This window comes from Nyctereutes procyonoides, unplaced genomic scaffold, assembly GCF_905146905.1.
Source record: "Nyctereutes procyonoides isolate TBG_1078 unplaced genomic scaffold, NYPRO_anot_genome, whole genome shotgun sequence".
Classification (NCBI taxonomy): Eukaryota; Metazoa; Chordata; class Mammalia; order Carnivora; family Canidae; genus Nyctereutes; species Nyctereutes procyonoides.
This window is the reverse complement of record NW_026575032.1, coordinates 7,807,024-7,829,779: the sequence shown is the minus strand read 5'-3', so window position 1 is coordinate 7,829,779 and position 22,756 is coordinate 7,807,024. Positions and strand designations below refer to the sequence as shown.

At 33.9% G+C, this 22,756-nt stretch overlaps 1 protein-coding gene across 3 annotated transcripts in view; it reads left to right on the top strand.

Annotated features, from left to right (window-relative positions):
* Positions 1 to 22,756, top strand: part of SCLT1 (sodium channel and clathrin linker 1) — a 188,564-nt gene that overhangs the window by 4,898 nt on the left and 160,910 nt on the right. For all 3 annotated transcript variants that reach the window (XM_055317108.1, XM_055317107.1, XM_055317109.1), the window contains exons 2-5: positions 6,401 to 6,468; positions 16,026 to 16,084; positions 17,107 to 17,179; positions 20,719 to 20,774. In XM_055317108.1, the coding sequence (XP_055173083.1) occupies positions 6,401 to 6,468; positions 16,026 to 16,084; positions 17,107 to 17,179; positions 20,719 to 20,774 (256 nt within the window). The remainder of the gene's footprint in view (positions 1 to 6,400; positions 6,469 to 16,025; positions 16,085 to 17,106; positions 17,180 to 20,718; positions 20,775 to 22,756) is intronic.

Here is a 22,756-nt window from a genome sequence, read left to right as displayed (position 1 = left end):
CTTTGGCTTCATCAAGACTTCTATTCTTTGACTCTTCATTTTCCTCTATATCCTTAAGTCTTTCCCAGCTTGTTTTTATTACTTTCTCTTTTTTTAAAGATTTATTTATTCATTTGAGAGAGAGGGAGTGAGCGTGTGTTACGCACAAATGAGGAGAGGGGCAGAGGGAGAAAATCTCAAGCAGACTCCGTGTTGAGTATGGAGCTGAATATGGGGCTCAATCCCACAACCCTGAGATCATGACCTGAGCCACCCAGTTACCTCTGTTTTTACTAATTTCTTATACAGCTTATAACCATTGCCCATCGGTTCATCTACTCTCTTGTGAGTGATCTTAATATGTTTATAATCTCGACTTTTTTGAGTAGCACATACTGGATAAGACTTCATCCCTTAATTAGTTGTTTATGTTGCCTTAATAATTCTCACACCCAGCTGTTCAATAACCATAGATAAAAAACTCAACTCTAGATAAGTACCACCACAAACTCAAGGTTAACTCATAACTAAAAAGTGATCGAGCTGGGATTTGAACCTAGGCCATCTAGTTCCAGTGTCTATATTCTTAATGTCTACTCAACAAAGAGACTTGCAAGAAAAAAAGGGGGGGAGGGGAGCCTGTTTCACTGATGCGCATAGAAACTAAAATCCTAAATAAAAGAGGTGACTGGGTGGCTCAGTAGGTTAAGTGGCCCAACTCTTGATTTCAGCTTGGGTCATAACCTCAGGTTCGTGAGATCAAGTCCTCCATCAGTCTCCATACTGGGTGTGGAGCTTGCTTAAGATTCTCTCTTCCCCTTCCCCTCTCCCTACTCCTGCCTCTCCCTCTCTTAAAAAATATCCTATGTAAAATATTAATCCAGTAATGAATGTATGTGTACATATATATATATGCCTTTGTATAATTGTCTTCATATTGGGTTCATCCCAGTAATAGTCAGCATTAAAAATTACTGAATACAATCAAGAAGACCTAGGTTAATGGAGAAACCATTAACATATTAAATTTGTAGATTAGAATACTCGATATATTAAATACGTCAGTTCTTCAACAGATTAATGGTTAGATTCAGTGCATTCTCAAACTTAGTTTTAACAGCATCGTTCTAAAATCTAGTGGGAGAAGGGCACCTGGGTGGTTCAGTTGGTTCGGTGACCAACTCTTGATTTCAACTCAAGTCGTGAACTCAGGGTTGTGAAATGGAGCCCCACATCAGTCTCCCCACTGGGTACAGAGTTTGCCTAAGGTTTTCTCTCTCCCTCTGCTCCTTCTCCCTACCCCCACTAGTACACACATTCTCTTTCTCTCTAAGAAATAAAAATCTAGTGGAAGACTTAAGAATAACCAAGAGAGTTTTAAAGAATATCAAGGTGGGAAATTTTACCTGCCTTTATTAAGACTTAAAATATCCAATTATTAAATCAACATTAGATTGTCTTACATAGGTCAGTGGAATAAATTAGCAAGGAAAAGACATATATATGAAACTTGTTACCTGAAAGAACAATACAAATCAGTGCTAGGATGGTCCTAGGATAATTGGCTATCCAAATAGGAAAGAGAAAATAATAAAGATACCTTTCCCACATATATAGAAAAATCATTCTCATATTTTGATTTAGCATCTAAAATTTAGATTTTTTCACAAAAATAAACTCATACTAATAGAAAAATGGTTAAAGAATATGACAGGCCATTACAAAAAAAAATAAAATTTGAAGAACTACTAAAAAATGAAAAATCCCAGTCTCATCAGTAATCCAGAAAATGCAATGTCCAACAGTGGAATAAGTGTTGAATGAAGGAAATAGTAGTTACAGTAAAATTTTCTCCAGATTAAAGTCAATCTCTGAGGACTGTGTTTCCCTCAGTAATTCACAACTGACTTCTGAACCATTTTAATTACTGAGAACTCAGATTTAGTGTTTTTTCTTATTTGAACACCCTATCAGGTAGGGTGAAAAAAGATTTGCATTGGAATTATTATAGCCATGACCATAACTACAACCTCCTCTTGAGAAGAGTAATAGGCAGAAACTAGATCCTATGTGGTGCTAAAATTTTAGTGCTGTGTGTCAAGTTAACAATCTCAAAAGTTCTGTGGGCAACAATAAAAACATGGATAATTTCTTTTAAACTCGGTAAAAAATTAAAAACCATTTACCTTATCAGTATTCCATGATTTCTTTATCGGAATCTCATCTATTTGTCATATTTTGCCACTAAATTATATGTACTTTAAAGGAAGAAACTATTATCTGAAGTTCCCAACATACAATGTGTATACTACATGTGTGCATTTTATATATGCATTTTTAAAACTTGTACATTTAGTATGTATTCCATACATATGTATATGTGCTTATGTATAACATATACAGAAAAGTAAAGAAAACAAATATAAAGCTAAGTGAGTGATTTCCAAGTTCAAAACTCATATAACCACAATTCAGATCAAGAAATAGAACACTTCCAGGATCTCTGAAGACCCTTAGTAATCATAATCTTTCCCTCTTTCTCAAAGGTAATTAAAGATAACTAAGGTCTTTAATTTTACACTGTGGTTTTGCTGGTGTTTGAGCTTTATATAAATGGAATCATAAACCGTGTATTCTTCTGTTTTGGGCTTCTTTAACATTATATCTTTGAGATTTATCCATATTCTTACATGTAGATGTAATTTGTTCACTTTTGTTGCTATAAAATATTCCAGTTTTAAATTTATCATGTTTATCTCTTTTTCTTTTGATAGATAATTGCAGTTTCCAGTTTGGAGGCCATTGAGAATGATGCTGTTTTCAACATTTTTTGTCATGGCTCTTTGTGCTCACGTGCACACATTTTGGTTATGTATATTCTTAGGAGTTATGTATATGTTTAAAGTTATACTAATTTACATTCTCACCAACAGTGTACAAAAGTTTCATTATTTCACATTGACACCAACGTGTTCTCTAATTTTAGCTCTTTATTGTAATTTTATTTGTATTTTTCTGATGCCTAACTAGGTTGAGCAGCTTTTCTATATTTATTAGCCCCCTAGGTAACCTTTATGTGAAATGCCCACTCATGCCTTCTTACCACTTTTCTATAGGATTGTCTGCCTTTTAATTGATAGTTTTTTGTATATTCTAGGTATAAGCCCTTTATCTATCATATATGTTGGGAATAATTTCTCCATGTTCATGTCTTGTATTTTTAAAACTCCTAGAAGTGTTTTTGGTGAACAGAAGTTCTTAATGTGGTTCAGTCTGTCAGACTTTTTTTCTTTTATGGTTAGTGTTTTTTGTATTCTGATTTAAAAATCTTTCCCTATCATAAAGATATTCGCGGGACGCCTGAGTGGCTCAGCAGTTGAGCTTCTTTCTGCCTTTGGCTCAGGGAGTGATCCCAGAGTTCTGGGATCCATTGCCACATCGGGCTCCCTGCATGGAGCCTGCTTCTCCTTCTGCCTATGTCTCTGCCTCTCTGTGTGTCTCTCATGAATAAATAAAAGTCTTAAAGATTATAAAGATATTCTATTCTTCTCTAGAATTTGTTTTGGCATTCACAGTTATATCTTCATTTCACCTAGAACTGATTTTTATGGATAATGTTTCATTTTTTATGAGGACATCCAGTTGACCCAGAACCAATTTTAAAAAGATTATTCTTTCCCTCTCACTGCCCTGGAGTGCACTTTCAATTATCATTCAGGTGTCCTAAATGAGCATGTATGTGTCTTTGTGTTCTTTATTCTCTTCCATTGATCAATTTCTTATTTTTATACAACTATCACACCACAGTAAATCTTAATGTCCAGTAAAGCAAGTCCTCCCCCACTCCCTTTTGCAAGAATGTCTTAGCTATTCTTGTTAGGTTACTACCTGTTTTAAAAGAATCGACTTTTATATTTCTGCAATATCATCTTTTGGAATGTTAATTGAGACTGCATTGAATCTATCTATAGATTAACTTCCGGAGAACTGGTATCTTCACAATACTGACCCCTGTAAACCTTGAGTATCTCTCTCCACCTAGTCTTTTTCTCCTGAATGTTTCATAGTACACAGTCTTACACATCTTTTGTATAAATCTTTTAGATTTATTCCTTGACATTGGGTTTTTGGTATGGTATTATAAGGAATATCTTTTATTATTTTCTAACTTTATGTTGCCATTATACAGAAATATAATTAATTTTTGTATATTGACCTTGTATCCAACAACCATGCTAAACGTCACCACTATTCTAAGAATTTATCTGTATGTTCTATGGGATTTACCTCTATCTACACATGCATAACTCTGGTTAATAACAGGGTTTTTTTTTTTCCTTTTCTGTCTTTATACCTTTTATTTCTTATTGCATAAACTTAGACTTCCAGTACAGTGTGAATAAATGTCAAGAGAATTTGTCCTTGTGTCATTCAATTTCCAAGGAAAGTTTTCAACATTCTCATCCTTATGTATGATATTTACTGTGCATTTATGTAGAAATCCATTGTTATATTAAAGAAATTAACTTCTGTTCTTATATTCCTGATGCTTTATCATGAATATATCTTAAATTTCATCACTGTAGCTTTTGATTGTATTTGTTGATCTTTTTTGTGTCTTTATTTTCAATTTCTTTGGGGTGGGCTTATCTTTATTAATCCCTTGATGCTCTTTGAGTGTAATTTGCTTTTCTTCTAACTTTTTGGGATAGACCTGTAGTTTATTGACTTAAGCCTTTTTTTTCTACTATATGCAATAAAGCTATAGATTTCTTTTCGGGGGCACCTGGGTGGCTCAGTCAGTTAAGCAACTGCCTTTGGCTCAGGTCATGATCCTAGGGCCCTGGGATCAAGTCCCACATTGGGCTCCCTGGTCAGCAGGGAGCCTGCTTCTTCCTCTACTCCCTGTTTGTGCTTTCTAGATCACTATCTCTGTCTCTTTCTCTCACAAATAAATAAATAAAATCTTTTTTAAAAATTTTTTAAAGATTTCTTTTTAAGCAGGCTTTGAGGTATTACATTTTCACTGTCAGTTCAAAATACATCCAGATTTGTTTTGTAATTCCTCTTGTGACCCATGCATGGGTTATTAAAAAGAAATTTCTGAACTTCAAAATGTATGAAAATTTTCCTTTTACTTTTTGGGTTTGATTCTAGCGTAATTGCCCTATTGTCAGGTAACATGCTCATTTTAACTTTCAGTCTTTCTGAAAGTTGAGATTTACTCTCTTGCTAGGAAATTATCGGTTTTTAATGATCCATGTGGGGCAGCCCGGGTGGCTCAGCGGTTTAGCGCCGCCTTGGGCCCAGGGCGTGATCCTGGAGACCTGGGATCAAGTCCCACCTCAGGCTCCCTGCATGGAGCCTGCTTTTCCCTCTGTCTCGGCCTCTCTCTCTCTCTCTCTCATGAATAAATAAATAAAATCTTTTAAAAAAATGATCCAGGGATCCCTGGGTGGCGCAGCGGTTTGGCGCCTGCCTTTGGCCCAGGGCACAATCCTGGAGACCCGGGATTGAATCCCACATCGGGCTCTCTGCATGGAGCCTGCTTCTCCCTCTGTCTGTGTCTCTGCCTCTCTGTCTCACAGACTATCATGAATAAAAAAAAAAAAAAAAAAAGATCCATGTGATCTTGAAATAATGTTTTGTACATCTACTGTGTTCTACGATATTTTTATTCACTTCAAAAAACATACAAATCGGGACGCCTGGGTGGCTCAGCGGTTAAGTGTCTGCCTTCCAGCTCAGGGCATGATACTGGAGTCCTAGAGATCGAGCCCCGCATTGGGCTCCTGCGTGGAGCCTGCTTCTCCCTCTGCCTATGTCTCTGCTTCTCTTGTGACTAAATAAAGTCTTAAAAAAAAAATACAAATCACCTTATGCTTACTGAGAGCACTTGGCTTTATTCGTCCTTCATTTCTGTTATCTCTTGCTCCTATTTAATTTGGAATTTTTGTTCTGCCATTTCTCTTCTGTGTGGATGTTTAGCCGGGAACAGAATTTCAGTCAGTTTTCACTATTGGAAAAAAAATGTGGCTATAGTTTATCTTTTCAGTTCTTTTCACTTCTAGTAGCAAGAATAAAGTGGAGAGTTTTTGTTTTGTTTTGTTTTGTTTTGTTTTTACTTCTGTTAACCTGAAGAGTAAACTAAGAGAAACAGAGAATTAAAGTTTATGAAATCATAAAAATTAGTTCTTTGTAGCTATTTTTCCTACTGGCAGTAGGTAGTTGACTTACATGTATAGAAGGACCTTTTCTTAAATTTCAGAAACGTGTTCAAATTGATGGCTCATCTTGGGAAGCAGTGAAGACTAGCAGTTTTGCATTGGTTATATCAGATAATAACTACCTTGCTTGTAGTTTTTAAATATTAAGCATCAGCCACTGAACTACAGATTGGTTTTTTCCCTCTTCGTTTCAGATCAACGACTAAATGAAGTTCTTAGACGGTATCAGATGGAAGATTTTTCCAAATATTCATTGGTACAGGTATGTAAATTGATGTCTAACAAACTAGGTTCAAATTTGGTTGTAAATATGTTCATATAAGTATATTTAGGGTTCTCATGTGAGGTTGCTTACAACACTGAAATTTGTTTACAACTGGGATTCTTAGAACGGAAAGCTTGTTTTTGCTTAATAAATGTAGCTCTTGGACCATAGAAATTGCCCTTATTTTTGGAGTTAGAGCTTATGAATTATGTATGATGTTAAACTGTCTTGAGTTCTAAAATGAGAATCCATTGACATTTTGAAACCTCCTAAAATCATTTCTTAAGATACATTTCAGACTAAGTTTTAACTTGAAATTCTCATAAATGATGGCAAGTGAAAACTAAATCAAAATGGTAAATGTTTGATTTACTGTCATGTATTTATGACATTGTTTTTATTTCATTTTAAAGATTTTATTTATTCATGAGAGGCGGGGGGTGGGGGCAGAAACACAGGCAGAGGGAGAAGCAGGCTCCATGCAAGGAGCCTGACGTGGGACTCGATCTCGGGTCTCCAGGATCACACCGTGGGCTGAAGGCGGCACTAAACCGCTGAGCCACCTGGGCTGCCCTATGACATTGTTTTTAATATTTCTTTCCTTGGGTGCATGTTCTTATTTAAGTATTCTGTTAAAAATTTTTTTTCAAGCAACAATGTATATTTATTGGTGGACTCTGAGTTACACAATATTAGAAACAGTAGTTCCTATATTAGTGATAACTCCCTACCAATTTAATAAGGAAGTGTTTTACTTTTACATCAATGAATCTTGTAACTAAAACATAATTGTTTTGGGACACCTGGGTGGCTCAGTCAGTTAAGTGTCTTACTTTTGATTTCAGTTCAGGTCATGATTTCAGGGTTGTGAGATAGAGCCCCTCATTGAGCTCCACTCTGGGCATGGAGCCTGCTTGGGATTCTCTCTCTCCCTATCCCTCTACTCTACCCCTCACCCCTCACCCCCCCCCATCACCTCCGCTCAAGCGTGCTCATTCTCTCTCAAAGAAAAAAAAAACAAAAAACTATTTTTAAGGTATCAGAAAGGTTTTTTTAAGAAATTATAAAGAAATAGTTTATCATGTTGACTTGACTATACTTATCCTTATAGATATTTTTATTGTATTCTGAACATTTAGCCTGCTGCTCTGTTTTTATTTACAAAGACCAGACTTAAGTTCCAGAGGGTCTTAATACTGTCCATCCAGCAAGTTAATCATGATACTATTTTTCTTATGTTGTTACTCATACATAACTAAGAACTGCTATCACTTAGGTGGTAGATAATCTTCCATAATACAATAGGCCCTAAATTTTGTTCTTTTTTTTTTTTTCCTGCTTACTGTCTTATAGAATATGCCTAAAAGGAGAATTCAAACAAAAGTGATTTTAAAGCCCGAGAAGATCTCTGGGCACAGTATTGTATCATACCTACTATACACGATATGTATCTGGTTTTATCAGATAAAACAGTGACTCTAGGTAGACCTTTAGAGGCACCTGCCTTATACATTGTGATTATAATTAATTAAAGCCTCAAGGCTACATACCAATACTGTGCCCAGAAGATCTCTGGGCACAGTATTGTATCATACCTACTGTACACGATATGAAAGCTTGGTTTTATCAGATAAAACAGTGATTCTAGGTAGCCCTTTAGATGCACCTGCCTTGTACATTGTGATTATAATTAATTAAAGCCTCAAGACTACATACCAAGTAAGATCAAGTCTTCTTTTATTTCATAATGTAGTCTTCTGTGAAATTACAGCTCCTTTAATTCTCTAAAGGTACATACTCTTCTTTTACAGGTACTATTATAGTCATACAATCAGATAATGATTCCTAGCTTTTATTATTGGTGGTAGTATATTGTTACTGCCTAAGAGTCTTCTGCTGTTCACCATCTCTTCGAAATATGTTGCTTTCTCAAAGCACCATTTCCCATGGATCTTGCCTTTCACTGCATAGTTTGCAGTGATGAGAAAGGAAGTGGTATAAGAGCATGAGAGAGAGATAATAATCTAGTTTCTAGTAGTAAGGTCCATATCCTTGGCCTTATGTAGTGTATTCTTTGGTTCTTTACCTCAGAAACATCATTCTGGTTTCTGAAAAAATGTTCAAGAAAAATTTTATTTTTATTTTTACTTTTTACTGTGTATAGTAAAAGAAAATACATAAGTAGAAGGAGACCATTATCAAAGGTTATGTGAAACCCAGGAGCACTGGCTGAGATCTCTTGTCACTAACTAGTGATTGCCACCAGCAACAGAAATCCTTCATGAATTTTTGTTTGCCCTTTTTGTTGACCAATGTTTCCCACGTGCCTAAAACAACTCTTGTTAGTAGATGCTCAATAAGTATTTTTTGAATGAGTGAAACATCATATATCCTTCCCTTACTTTCTTCCTACCTACTTATCTTCCAACATCATTTGAGCTCTATATGCCATGTACAGTGAAAATGGAGTTTAAAAAATCATGATCAACTTGTAAAATACCAACAGTTCATGCTTTTCCTTTTTTCAAGATAAAATCCTAATGAGATGCTCTTCTCCTTCCTCACACTGGGAAAATTGCCAAGACTTGTATTAAATGAACATACTTTATGAAACTTTTCTAATAGAAAAATAAAGCTGCCAGAATGTGATATTTAATTCTTATATTTTAAGTTGGAATTTTAAACTTGATTTTCTATAAAAACTATTATAAGTGATAGTTTTAAAATTCTTTTGTGCTGTCACTATATAATGATCATTGAGGGTTTCCATGGTTCAAAGAAAGTTTTGTGAAATGCTTTAAGGTTTTTTTGTGTAGTATTGTTTCATAGGAAAATACACAATACATTTATAATAACTAACAATACAGAAATTGTATGGATTTAAACTGAAAGTTGGATTTTTCCAATGTGTCGAATAGCTTGTATATTTCATATATTTGGTTCATTATACTTTAATAGTTGATTCATCTTTTATTTATTTACTTTAAAGATTTATTCCTTTATTTTTAGAGAGTGCATGCACATGTTTGCATGGGGGGCAGGAGGGAGAGGGAGTCTTAAGCAGACTCTGCCCTGAGTGTGGAGCCTGATGCAAGGCTCAATCTCACAACCCTAAGATTATGACCGGAGCCACAATCAAGAGTTAGACACATAACTGACTACACCACCCAGGCATCCCAATCATCTTTTTAAAAAACTTCTTATAATTGTAATGTAATCTTCTAAAGATATTTTAAATAACCACTAATTTCTTTTTTTTTTTAAGATGATTTATTTATTAGAGACAGAGAGAGAGAGAGGCAGAGACACAGGCAGAGGGAGAAGCAGGCTCCATGCAGGGAGCCCAATGCGGGACTCGATCCCGGATCTCCAGGATCATGCTCTGGGCTGAAGGTGGCACTAAACCGCTGAGCCACCCAGGCTGCTGAATAACCACTAATTTCTTGAATGGTTCCTTCAAGATTGTTTTGAAATTTAATTGTCTTTCTATGTTTATTTTGTGTTTTTTATATAAATAGTATTTCAAGTGGCATTGCTTTCTGATAGTGTGGTAGTGGGCACTGACAAATTTGGAAAGATTTTAGTCAATAAGGTGGAAAATTTCCCTCTTTTCCAATTTCTTTCTTCCTACCTTTTTTTCCCTCTTAAATATCTGTCTTTTCTTACATGTAAGCTAGTTAATTCCTCCTTATAATCTCTGCCATACCAGTGCATGTATGTATTGAGGGATTAGTGTTTTGGTTCTTTTTAAACTTGCTGGAGGGACAGGGGCAGAAGGTAGAATTGGACCAAAAAGAGGCCCTGGGGCAGGAAAGAATTTTATATGCTTGCATTATATGTAAGAGCTGGTCCCAACTATAATCAAATAATAGTTATTTGAAAATACATTGAAAGGAACAGGAGGGCCACTACTGTTGATCATGAGTTAAAAAATATAAGACTTCATAGGTAAAATGTAGCAAACCTGTACTGTTTGAATTGAGTCAAATTCCTGGCTCTCTCAGCCAGCAGTGTCCAATAGAACTTAGGATGGTGATGGAAATCTGTAGCTCGGTGCTGTCCAATAAGGTAGCCGTTAATCACATGGGACTTTTGAGCACTTGAAATTAAGTTAGTATAACTGGTAGATGCTTTATTTTATTTTCATTTTAAATAATTTAAATTTAAGTAGATGGATGTAGCTTGTAGCTATTGCATTGGCCAGTGCAGTTCTAGACTCTCCATCTGTTGGAATTATTCAGGTTCAAAACGTTGAAGAGTTGATTTTGCATCATCCCATGATGATATTAGAAAATCAGTCATCCCAGGAGGCGCCTGGGTGACTCATTTGGTTAAGTGACTCTTGATGTTGGCTTGGGTCATGATCTCAGGGTCATGAGATCAAGCCCCATGTCACGCTCTGTGCTGAAAGTGGAGCCTGCTTAAGATTCTCTCTTCTTTTCCCTCTGCCCTTCCCTGCTGTCACAAGCTCTTACTCTCTCCAAATAAAGAAAGAAAAGAAAAGGAAAAGAAAAGAAAATGATTTAGCACTTTAAAGAGAGTCTAATTGTAAGAGTTTAGCAACTTCTTACGCTGTACATCAACCTTCATTGATAAATGATGAAAATCAATCTCCTCATGATATGAATGATTTGCTACAACACTCTAAAATATGCAACAACACTCACAAAATGCTAGCCAGCCTATATTTTCTTCCAAATGATAGAGAAAGGATACAATTAACATATTTCATAGCCAGTAATATAGATTAAAGTAAGGGCACAAAATTAAACATTCAGAATTATAATTAGAATACTCAGTGTATAGTTTCCTCAGAGGAAGAGAAGTGTCCAGAAGATTTGTCCACCCAACTGTAATTCAGTATTTTTGTTATTCTTTCTATGATACACTCTCCTTGTCATCTCAGGCAGTCATTTTGGGATGAAAATAAATAGAAATTAATTGTATGTTATCCATTATTAAAGATATATAAATTCTCTGTAGGTTTCTTTATTTAGGATAGTTTGTCTAAATTTTGTTTTAGAGAATATAAAAAGGATATTTATAAATGCTTTTATTATTTTGGTGAGCTTAGTTTAGTGAATAGACTTGTTTTGTACACCTGAAGCTAATGACATGTTAATTATATTTCAATTAGAAATATGTAAACAACATAAATATATGTAAATATACAAATACATATATATATAAATGCTTCTTTAAAAAGTATTTTTTTTTTTTTTTAGTATCTCTACACCCATCATAGGGCTTGAACCTACAACCCCGAGATCAAGAGTCACAACTCTATTGAGTGAGCTAGCCAGGTGCCCCTCTGTAAATACTTTTATAGTCGATTTCAACCTTACTCTCCCAAATTGATTTTTTCCAATAGATGTTGAATTGTTAAGTCATACAGTCTTTTACTCTAAAATTTTCACTAACAAGTGGGAAAGGATTGCTGAATCTTTATTCTTTCAAATATTTTTCTTATATTTTGATTTATCATGTTTACAATCATGTAATTTTTATAATTCGGATTATTGGTCATTTATTCTTATGTTAGTATTTCATTAGTAACTATCATCAGAAAATAGTTTCACAACAGTGTCTTTATAGAATTTAGTTTAATATATATTGACCACCTCCTTTATGTAAGGCACTATGCCAGAAGCTGTAGTGATACGGAAATGTGTATAATAAAATTTCCATTTCACAGGAACCTAAAGACTAATAAAAATATTGGCTGAGACAAATGTTAAATAGGTATAAGGCATATTATTTGTACCTTCACCTTAAAGCCAAATATGGGTATCGGGGAGGGGAAAGGAGATCATCTAGAGTTGGAAAGATCAGGGAAAGTTTCTTGAAGGATGTAGCATGCCTGTTGGGTACTGAAAAGTAGGTAAGATTTCAAAAGAACTTCAGTGGAAGCTAAAAGAAGGGGTAGTGGAAAGCATTGTGGATGGACCCACTGGCATGATGAGAAGCCAAAGGAGGTGAGGAAGTGGAGGTCGTATTTAGGGAGTAAAACATACTTCATTTTTTATACTGTGTTTGGCTTATATGAGAGAAGTAATGGAAAATAGCATAGGAAGGGTAGGGTGTTTGTATCTACACTGTAGAGGGCCTTTAATGGTTGAGTTTGAATTTAATTTAGTAAACACTGAGCAATTATTAAATACTGTTTAGAAGAATGATAAAGTGGAGTGAAACATAATAGGAATAACAATTAGGAAACTTAAAATTGATGGATGGGAGGTTAATGAGGGCTTGAGTTATTTTGTAGAATGCCATCCATCTCTACCTATTAGTCCTAACAATGGTAGTTGATTTGATTTTTATAAAACTCCTAAGAAATTTGAGAAATAATTTTAAAGTTTGACCTACTTAATTATTCTAAGAAGACTTTTAATAACTTTTGAACAATTGAAAGTTAAACTATCACTTGTCAGTTAATTACTTAAATAATACAATAACTATTTTTAATAGCCTAGGATTAAGTAAATCCTCCTCTGAAATTACATAGACTGCTAGATGCATTTATTCTTTAATCTGTCAGGGGTCTCTGGAAGTTTACCTTTTTGTCTGGTTCCATGTGAACATGTCTGTTGAGGCTTTGTATTTTGAGAGCTAATCCTTTCCGTGTGGGTTGAATGCTTATAATGTATACCTTGGTTAGCCAATAGATTTTTCATCCAAGTTAAAAAAGAAAAACAAAGATTTATTAATAGTGTTCTGTATGTCAGGAATTATCCTAAACACTTTACATATATTATTCCTGTATTTAAATGTATATATTTCAAACATCAAAGTGTAGAAGATATTCAAAATAATATCTGTGCAGCTACCACCTGATTGTGTCCATTGCTAGCTTTTTGCCATGTTTATTTCTGGTCTTTTGTTGTTAAGAAATAAAACATTGCAGAAACAATTCAGTCTCTCTCTACATCTTGTCCATTTTCTTCTATCCCTTCCCAGTGGTAATTACATCCTTATTAGTGTTTTTCAATACTCTAGTGCTCCAATTTCTACTATATATGTTCATATCTGAAATAATTTTATTGTATTGTTTAGCAAGTTCAAAATCTTATATAAAATACTGTATGTATCTGACTGCGAAACTTGCTTTTTTTGCTCAACATTATTTTTAAGAATTTGATACACATATCACAAGTTCATGCATTATAACTGTTGTCCACTACATTTCAATTTCACTGTGTGAAATTGACCACTGTGTGTGGTCTAATAAGACCACAGGTTATCCATTCTCCTATTGAAGGGCATTTGGATTTTGTCCAATTCTTATATTTTGCAGTAATGCTTAAGCACGTTATTAAATATGTCTCTATATACTGCACATCTGAGAGGTTTTTTAGGATGTATATCTAAAATTGGAGTTTTCACATCTGATTCAGGTTTACTCGAAATTGTCAGAGGTGGTTGTACTTGTTTTCATTCCCATTCATGGTGTATGAAAGTGCTTCTTGTAAAACATCCTTCTGAGCCATTGATGGCATTGTCAGGCATTTTGTTATCGTCAGCATGATTGGTGTAAAATGATAATCTCACTGTTGTTTTATTTGTATTTCCCTAATTATTAATGAGGTTGTGCTTGCCTTTATTACTGATCTCAGATTTCCTCTTTATTTCGCCCGTTAATATTTTGTTCACTGACACATGTAGAAAGTTCTCAATTTGTGAGTTTTCATATATCTTGTTTATATGCCTGTTAGTGGAAAAGTTTTAACTTTTAATAGTCATGTGTCAGTGTTTTACTGTTGCAACTTAAGTCCTTCGCTAGCATAAATGGACTTTCCATATTTAAGTCTTTAATCAATCTGGAATTTATTATTGTGTACTATGTAGGAAGGATGTCTGGTTTCTCCTCTGTATAAATAACTTCTAGAAGTAACCTATTTGTTTTTGTGATATGTCCATAGTAATGCATATAAATCTTACTAATTTCTTGAACTACTTATGAGATCCTATTGTATTACTTTCATTTAGCTTATTGATGGACATTTTTTCTATTACAGTAAAAGCTGTACTGAACATCCTGTACATCTCCTTGTGTTTGTGTGTTTGTTTATTAATACTTTATACTTGGTCATGTTACAAATGTTGCTGGTGTTTTGTTTATGGTATTTTCAACTGCATAGAAGCTTTAAATTTGGATGTTGTAGAATATTTCAGTGTTTATGCTTATAGATTTTATTCCTGGTGTCTTCCAGCTAGAAAATGTATTTTGAGTGAAAGTATACTAGGCACTACTTGTATATTAGTGAACAAAACAAAAGCATCTACATTAAGAAAGCTTCCTCTGTCCCAAGGTCAAAAATGCATTTTCTTTCAACAATTGTTAAATATTTTTAAAACATTTGGATCTCTCTCTGTATTTTATTTTTCCATTTAGTCCATACTGGAGTCTAATTTTGTTACCTAACACTGTTACTTGAAAGCAATATTTTGTCTATTCAGTCATATTTCCATTTCTTTTATGTACCATGTTTCTATAAGTGTTTGAATCTATTTCTGTATTTCCTATACTTTTCTGTTTGTTACTGTGTCTGTACCATAGTGTTTTAATTACTCTGGCATTACATTGTTTTGATATGTAGTAAGGCAAGTCCTGTCCTCTTTTCTTCTTTTCCTTCCCCTTGCCATTTTTTTGCCAAGTTATCTTGGCTCTTGCGCATTTACTCATTCATAGGAATTATAAAATTTGCTTAAGATAAAGTTTCATAAATCATTCTATTGGAATTTCTTCTTGGAATTGCACTGCAGTTACAGTGAATTTTAGAGAATTGATATATTTACAGTATATCAGTTTTTTTTTTCAGTATATCAGTTTTGACCTTTCACGTATCCATGAATGGTATAGTAGCGTTTATTTATGTCTTCTTTTATGTCCTTCAGTAAAGTTGATTTTTCAGTAAGTTATTGCAACTTTTTTTTTATTATTGTTATTCCCAGATACGACCTTTTGTTAGAGTGGTGAATAGGGTATTATTTCCTTTTACATTTTCAAATTATTGCTGGCATTTGAGAAAGCTGTTCTGTTGATCTTCTGATAACTTAGTATATTCTCTTATTAGACCTAATAATTAATAGCTTATACGTAGTTTTCTAGGTAAATGGTCAAATTGTCTATAAATAATAATAGTGTTGTATCTTCTTTTTCAACCTTTAAATTTTGAATTCTCTACCCTGGTTCCGCTGAAGTTAGCAGTGATAGCGAGTAGCCTTGTGGTATACTTCACTTAATGCAGTGCTTTTGATGTTTTACCTTGAAAGATAGTAATTGATGTAGGTTTCCAGTAGATATTCTTTATCAAGTTGAGAAAATTCTTCCTACTTTAAGTTTGCCAAGAGTTTTTATTATGCATGAATGTTAAAATTCACCAAATAATTTCAACATCAATTTAAATGATTACTTGCTTCTCTTTGTCTTTTTCAGTTGCATTAGATTTTCTAAGATTGTGAAATTCTTAATTGTATTTAATTTTACACTACCATCAATTTTGGGTTTGGATGATGTGAGAAAACATTTTAAGATACAATATCCTCTGTTATAGGAAGCTGTCTTCAAAGGAGATGGAGATAACACATTAGAAAACACAGTAGTTGATCAAAGGTAAGATTGAGTTACCAGAAAAATGGTGTTTTCTTAAATATATTTATTATTGTTAAAATAATTCCTTTAGTATTAAGATTATTTCATAGTCTGCTATAATTAGATTTATTTTTTTTAAGATTTTATTGATTTATTAGAGAAAGTGAGCACAAGCAGAGGGAATGGCAGAGGGAGAAGGAAAAGCAGACTCCCTGCTGAGCAGGACTCTATCCTAGGGTCCTGGGGTCCTGACCTGAGCCAAAGGCAGATGCTTAACCAACTGAACCACCCAGGCACCCTTATAATTAGATTTAAATATTAAATATACAAGGGAGAAAAAGCCAGCATTATAGTAGCTCTCAACTGGAGTGATTTTATATACCTCATATTTGTAACATCCTCTGGAGCTTCTAGGTATAATCTAAAACCAGCCCCCATAAGTGGAGAGCAAGGAGAAACTGAAGGAATAGTCAGACCACTCCAGATTGGTAGGTGGCAAATTTATTAAGCAATAGAATCTATTTATGAGGTTTATCTTCAGAGGTTGGGGTGACAAACTAGATTTCCTCACCTGCCTGCCACAATCTCTAACATTAGTGTAGAAACTTTAACTTGGTTCAGTCACATACGCAGGAGGCCTTAACTGGGTTCATGTACATACCCAGTATACATAGCCTCAGTATTACATTACTACTATCATTAGACTGTACCCTTGGAGCTGCTTCTGGGAGGGGGGAATGCAAGCAGAACACTATTCCAGGGATAGGGGACTGGTGAGAAGCCTCCAATTGCCCAGGTTCAGCTCAAGGGTCAACTGGCAATTGTCTTCTTGGTGAACTCCTTCATTACCTCCCTTCCCTCAATATTTGACAGTATCTGGAAATAATTAATTGGGCTAAGATTGAGAACAGGAAAAAGACAAAATATGGATTGTTATGGAAACATTTAACATTAAAATGTTGATGTTCAATTTAATTCACATGTTATACATTAACCTTTATTTAAACAATATGTCATTTTTAAATTATATATTTTTTCTTTAGCTTTTTAGCTCCTCTTATTATTGAGTATGATAAGCATCTGGAAGAGCTAAATGGACAGCTGAAGTATTACAAGGTATGAAATCAGTTAACAAGCTTTTTATAATATTTTACTATTAAAAATACATTCTTTTCAAAAACATGGATGAGGAATAAAATATTTAGGCATAACTAATCAATTCTTGGCTGTCGATAAGAGAGCGTGTGTGTGTGTGTGTGTGTGTGTGTGTGTGTGTTTAAAGACTATGTTCAAGTTTTTGTTTTTTGTTTTTTTTAAATCCAGTGTTTCCTTGCTCCTGATACCTCCTTGAAACATCTCTTAGATGCTTGAAGCTCTTAAACTCATTATTTATATGCTTACATCTTTACTTTTCTCCCAGGGAGACCCAAAACCATCTCATACTTTTAGACCTTTCTCTTTACCTTCTTTTTACCTGTATTTCCCACTTTTTGGAGAATGGAATTACCCCCTGAATTTCAAATTTTATGTCCATCAGATTTTAGATGCATTTGATCAACTTCTAATATGAGCTTAAGCTGTGGCAGCTTTTGTCTGAAATCCTTAGTAATGAAGGTTTATTTTTTAGGAATGAAGAGAGAGAGGATACATCTGAATCCTAGAATTTCTAAGATTAGGATATATAGCAGGCTCATGGGGAACAAGAATAATAGCACATTGTTCAAGATACAGTCTGAGATTCAATGATCTACATTTTTAGAATATACCTAATATTTATAATCTGTTTCTTTGATTTTAAATTTTTTTTAGTATTTTCCTCCCAAATTTTGACCTTTCTGATTGTTAGATAACCATACAAAAGAAGCATTTGTTAAAGAGATAACTTTGACCTTTCTGATTGTTGGATAACCATACAAAAGAAGCATTTGTTAGAGATACTATAGGTCTCAAGCTAAGCCCACCAAGAGGTAATAAACTTCCTTTTTTAGAGTTTGAATATACTCATCATTGTGTTTGCTTTAGATACAAATCCCTGGATCAATTCAGTTTGGTAGCAAGGTTGATTTAATGTAATGCAAATGAAAAAAAGTATAGCAATGTTACATAAAAACAACACCTTAAGACTGATTTCCTTAGAATGGGGCTATACAAGTGGCAAACACTAAGAACTTTATCTACACCTCTTTCTCTTTTCTCTTCATGCAGGGACAAGAGATCCTACCATATATTTTGAAGTCTAGTGCATAATAAGCCCTCAATTTTTGATGAGTGAATGAAAACCAGGGCTTATTAGAACAAGATGACTAGTTTTAGCTAAACAATCTCCTATTTATAAATTAATGGATTGTAAAAGGATTTTACTAAAAGAACACATAATGCTTCCATCTTCTAGAAATAAGTTAGGTTTTCTGTTGGATTTGAAATTATTTATACTTTCATTTCCAGAGTTTATCCTCTAATATATAAATTTACGAAGTGATCCTGTTAGACCCAACTTCAAAAACAAGCAGTTCTTTAAATTGCAGTTTCTATTTTAACTTAATTAGGTAATTTCCTGGCTTTTACTGTGAGCATTTTTTTTTTAGCCTGTAGTCATTTAAGTTTGAACCAACCATAGTAATGTCTTTTAATCTTTCTAATTGACAATTAAAGAGCAACAGAAAGATGTCTTCTGTACAAAATGGCATTTTGCTTTTATTTTTAGGGCTAGTGAGTTTATGGTTTCTGCTGAATTCACTCAGAATTGCCATAATGACATATAGTGTGATTGTTATAAAATGGGGTAACTAGTTATCTTGAATTACACTTCTAAATTTTTAATTTTTTATAATCTGATTCATCTCTTTAATCAACTATTTTACTAAGGTGTTTAGTTTCATTTTCCCATTTAGCACTCTCAATCTAAGAGTGATTACTGAATTAATTACAAGAGAGAGAAAACGGTACCAGAAAGCCCAAGCGTCTATAAGAGTAGTTGCTACTTTTAGAAAAAAAGATGCGGACAGATACATCTAAGAACAGTTGCTCACATAGATATTACTGATTAGAACTAGTTCTTAGGATTTATTGACCTAGTAAAAAAATAGTGTATCTTGAGAGCAAGAGCTATAATTCTCTATATGAAAGATTTCCTTCTGAAGATGTAAATAGTAAGGGCAAATTTGATATGAGAGGTACTGCTGAGATTGTTTCCTTCCAACTATTAAATATTCTGAAATATTTTGCAGTAAAGAATCTTTAATGTTCCCATAATGATTCACCCTTAATCCTAGCTATTATTTATATATAGATACATATTCTAATTATTTGAGTAATTTGAGTGAATATTTTTTAAGATCACTGATATTTTTGCAAATTTTAAGATCAGTTTTTTTTATTTTTTTTATTTTTTTAGATCAGTTTTTTTTTTTAATGATAAAATGAGGATAATTACTACAATAAAGTCCAGACCTCTTAGTTAGCATGTCATTCAAGATCTGTTGCCTGCCTTTCCAGTTTTCTTTCACTGCATCATCGCTTAATGTATGGTCACTTCTCAATTATCTGATAGTGAATGCACTCATTTTGGTTTAATTGTGATTCATTCACAGCAGGGACCTGGGAAAGGTTCACCTTTCCCAAAGCTAGCTTTGTGTTTAGAGCTGGCTGTTACTGATTTCCTAGATCAAGCTGCCACAAGCTTCTCTGGTTGCAAGGGAGACAGACAGAGGGGCTTGGAGCATTGCCTGTCCCACCCTTCCTTCGCCAGGTTCACTCCAGGCTTGGCTCCTCTAGTTTCGCTGAGGATACCCATTTAAGACTAATGAACATATTATGAGTTGATGGCAGTTTTGTTTTAAGTGCAATTTTACATGGCCTCCTTCCAGGTCTCCCCTTGCCCATTTACTCTTACTAGGAGCTGACAACTATGCCTGTGTTCTAATATTTTTTACCTCTTTACTTTTTATACATATTTCTCCCTACCTGAAATGCCTTTTCTTTCCTGTTGAAATTTTACAGTCCCTTTATCTCTTCAGAGAGAATTAAAAAAAAAAAAAAATCATACCAATCTAATTTACAGTGTATATTTTATTCTCATTTGTATTTTAATTAGTGATTCTTTCCCCTTTTTTTCCATTTTTCCTATTGAAGTATATGTTAGTGATGATATAGGTTTATCATAGCAACCTTATGTAGTATGGAAAATTTAGATCATTAATAAAGGTGATGAATAAAAAACTGAATGAATTACTAAAGAAGATCTCTATTTTCTTTTTTGCCATTAACATTTTGCTTTTTCTAATACAAGCTCTTATATGAGCTTCAACTAAACTAAAGTGAATTAAGAATACATTCAGGGTATGGGGATCATCTGATATTTGTTATAGCAACATGCCGAGGAGTATCTCTTATCTGTTTTTTTGTAAACATCTATAAATCATAGGGCTAAATATTCCTCAGTGTGTCATATAAATATTTTTCTTTATTTCAAAATGAATATTTTTTATGTTCTGTGTAAAAACATCCATATATTCTAGTGCTTATTAGAAGTAAAGAATCTTTGTTTCTTATCAATAAACTCTTATTATAGAATCCAACTGCTTGCATAGGAATGGATTACTTAATGGAGACCTGACTGCAAAATGTATCACTACAACCATATTTTAATCTTTCAGAAACAGATGGGCGAGATGAAACTACAATTTGAAAATGTCATCAAGGAAAATGAAAGGTAGATCAGTGAACTATTGATTATTTTATTGTTATCCTAGGTAACTTTGACTGTTGTTATTTGATATTTTATTCATTAAGTATACTGGTTATGAGTGCAGACTCTGGAGCCTGATTTCCTTTTTGACTCCTAGGTACATTACTTACTTACTAGCTATGCAACCTTAGACGTTACTTCATCTCTTTGTGCTTTAGTTTTCTCATCTATGAGTTGAAGATAAGAACTTATTTTAAGGCTAACTGTAGGGGAAAACAGGGTATATAATAAACATTTTATAAATATTAGCATCATTAATAGCATAGTTATTTTAATCACATATGTTATGAAACATAGTCAAAACAAAAACTGTCAACCCACCATCCAGTTAAGAGCTAAAAATTTTACCAATACTGGAACATCTACCCACGTTTTCCTTCACTATCCCATTCTTCTCCTTCCCTCTGCCAGAGATTAACATTTTCTTTTATTTTGTTTTTATCATTCTTTGCTTTTTAAATTTTTTAGCAAGTGTGTGTACCCCTAACAATATATATTATTCAGTTTTGTATTTCTTTAAACTATATAAAAATCGTATCATTTAGTCTTCTGGAACTTACGTTTCTAAACAATATCATTCAACAAACAAGTACAAGAGTTTCAAGGGATAATGTTGCTGGGTTACAGATTATATGAATATTCAGTTTTATGATATAATACCAGCTTAATTTCCAAAGTGGCTATACCAATTTCCATTCCCACCTGTGATATTTATGAGTTTTTATTGATCTATATGTTTTTATCACTTATTCTTGCCACTTTTCATAACTTTTGTTAAGTCCTTTTTTTAAAGATTTTATTTATCTCTTCATGAGACACACAGAGAGAGAGAGAGAGAGAGAGAGAGAGAGAGAGAGAGGCAGAGATATAGGCAGAGGGAGAAGCAGGCTCCATGCAGGGAGCCCGATGTGGGACAGGATCCCAGGACTCCAAGTTCACACCCTGAGCCAAAGGGCAGACAGCCAACCACTGCGCCATCCAGGCATCCCTGTTATTTTTAAGTCTTAAAATGGTTTTTCATTGTTCTAAGTTAACATTTCCCTGAATACTAATATGGCTAGCCATTTTTCATATGTTTATTTACCCATGTAACTTTCTTTTCTCATTAAATGCTGTTCATTTCTTTTTTCCATTTTCTTTTTTTTTTCTTTTTCCCATTTTCTGTTTACCTTTTTCTTTTTAAGTTGTCAATGTACTTTATATACTCTGTATTCTGAGTATTTGGTGATGTGCCAGTCTTATCAATGCATTAACAATACGGTAAACAGTAACCATTGTAGAAATTTCAGATAGGAAGAGATTTAGTAACTTACATGTATGTACTAGTAGATCCCTGGTTTTAGGTCATTACTTAGGGGCTATGATCTTGAGATCAGGAATTTATAGTGCTGCCACCATCTCTGTTGCTACTCCTACATACAGCATCCTTTCCATAAAGCTGGAGACTTGCATTGGAAAGTGAGGCACAGGGTATTGACTGTAAGAGACCCTCATGTCTATCCAGTTTTGCTTGCTATCTGTCATACCAGTAGAAAAATATTCTCAGCTCACTTCTGTTTTCCATATCCCCCTCAAGTAAGCACTGGTGAAACTTTAATTCCACCCACAACTCCAGCTATAAGAATCTCTGAGAAATGTAGTTTTAGACTTTCAACCACTGTTCTAGAGGCTTGAATATAAAACGGATGAGAATGAGTAATGTTACTACAGTCCCATACAAACATGCTAGGCAATAGGTGTTTCATTTATCTGTTCCCAGGTTATGATTCTCATTAAATGAAAAGAATTTTGTTTTGTTCTTAAGGTGGTTGAATCTATCCATCATTTTTCTTGTGGTTGTTATTGTTTGTGTCTCTAGCAAATGTCAGCCTGTGATCATAATATCTCATATTTTTGGCTAAAAATGTTTAAAGTTTCTTTCTATCCCAAGTTTCTTAACTTTAACT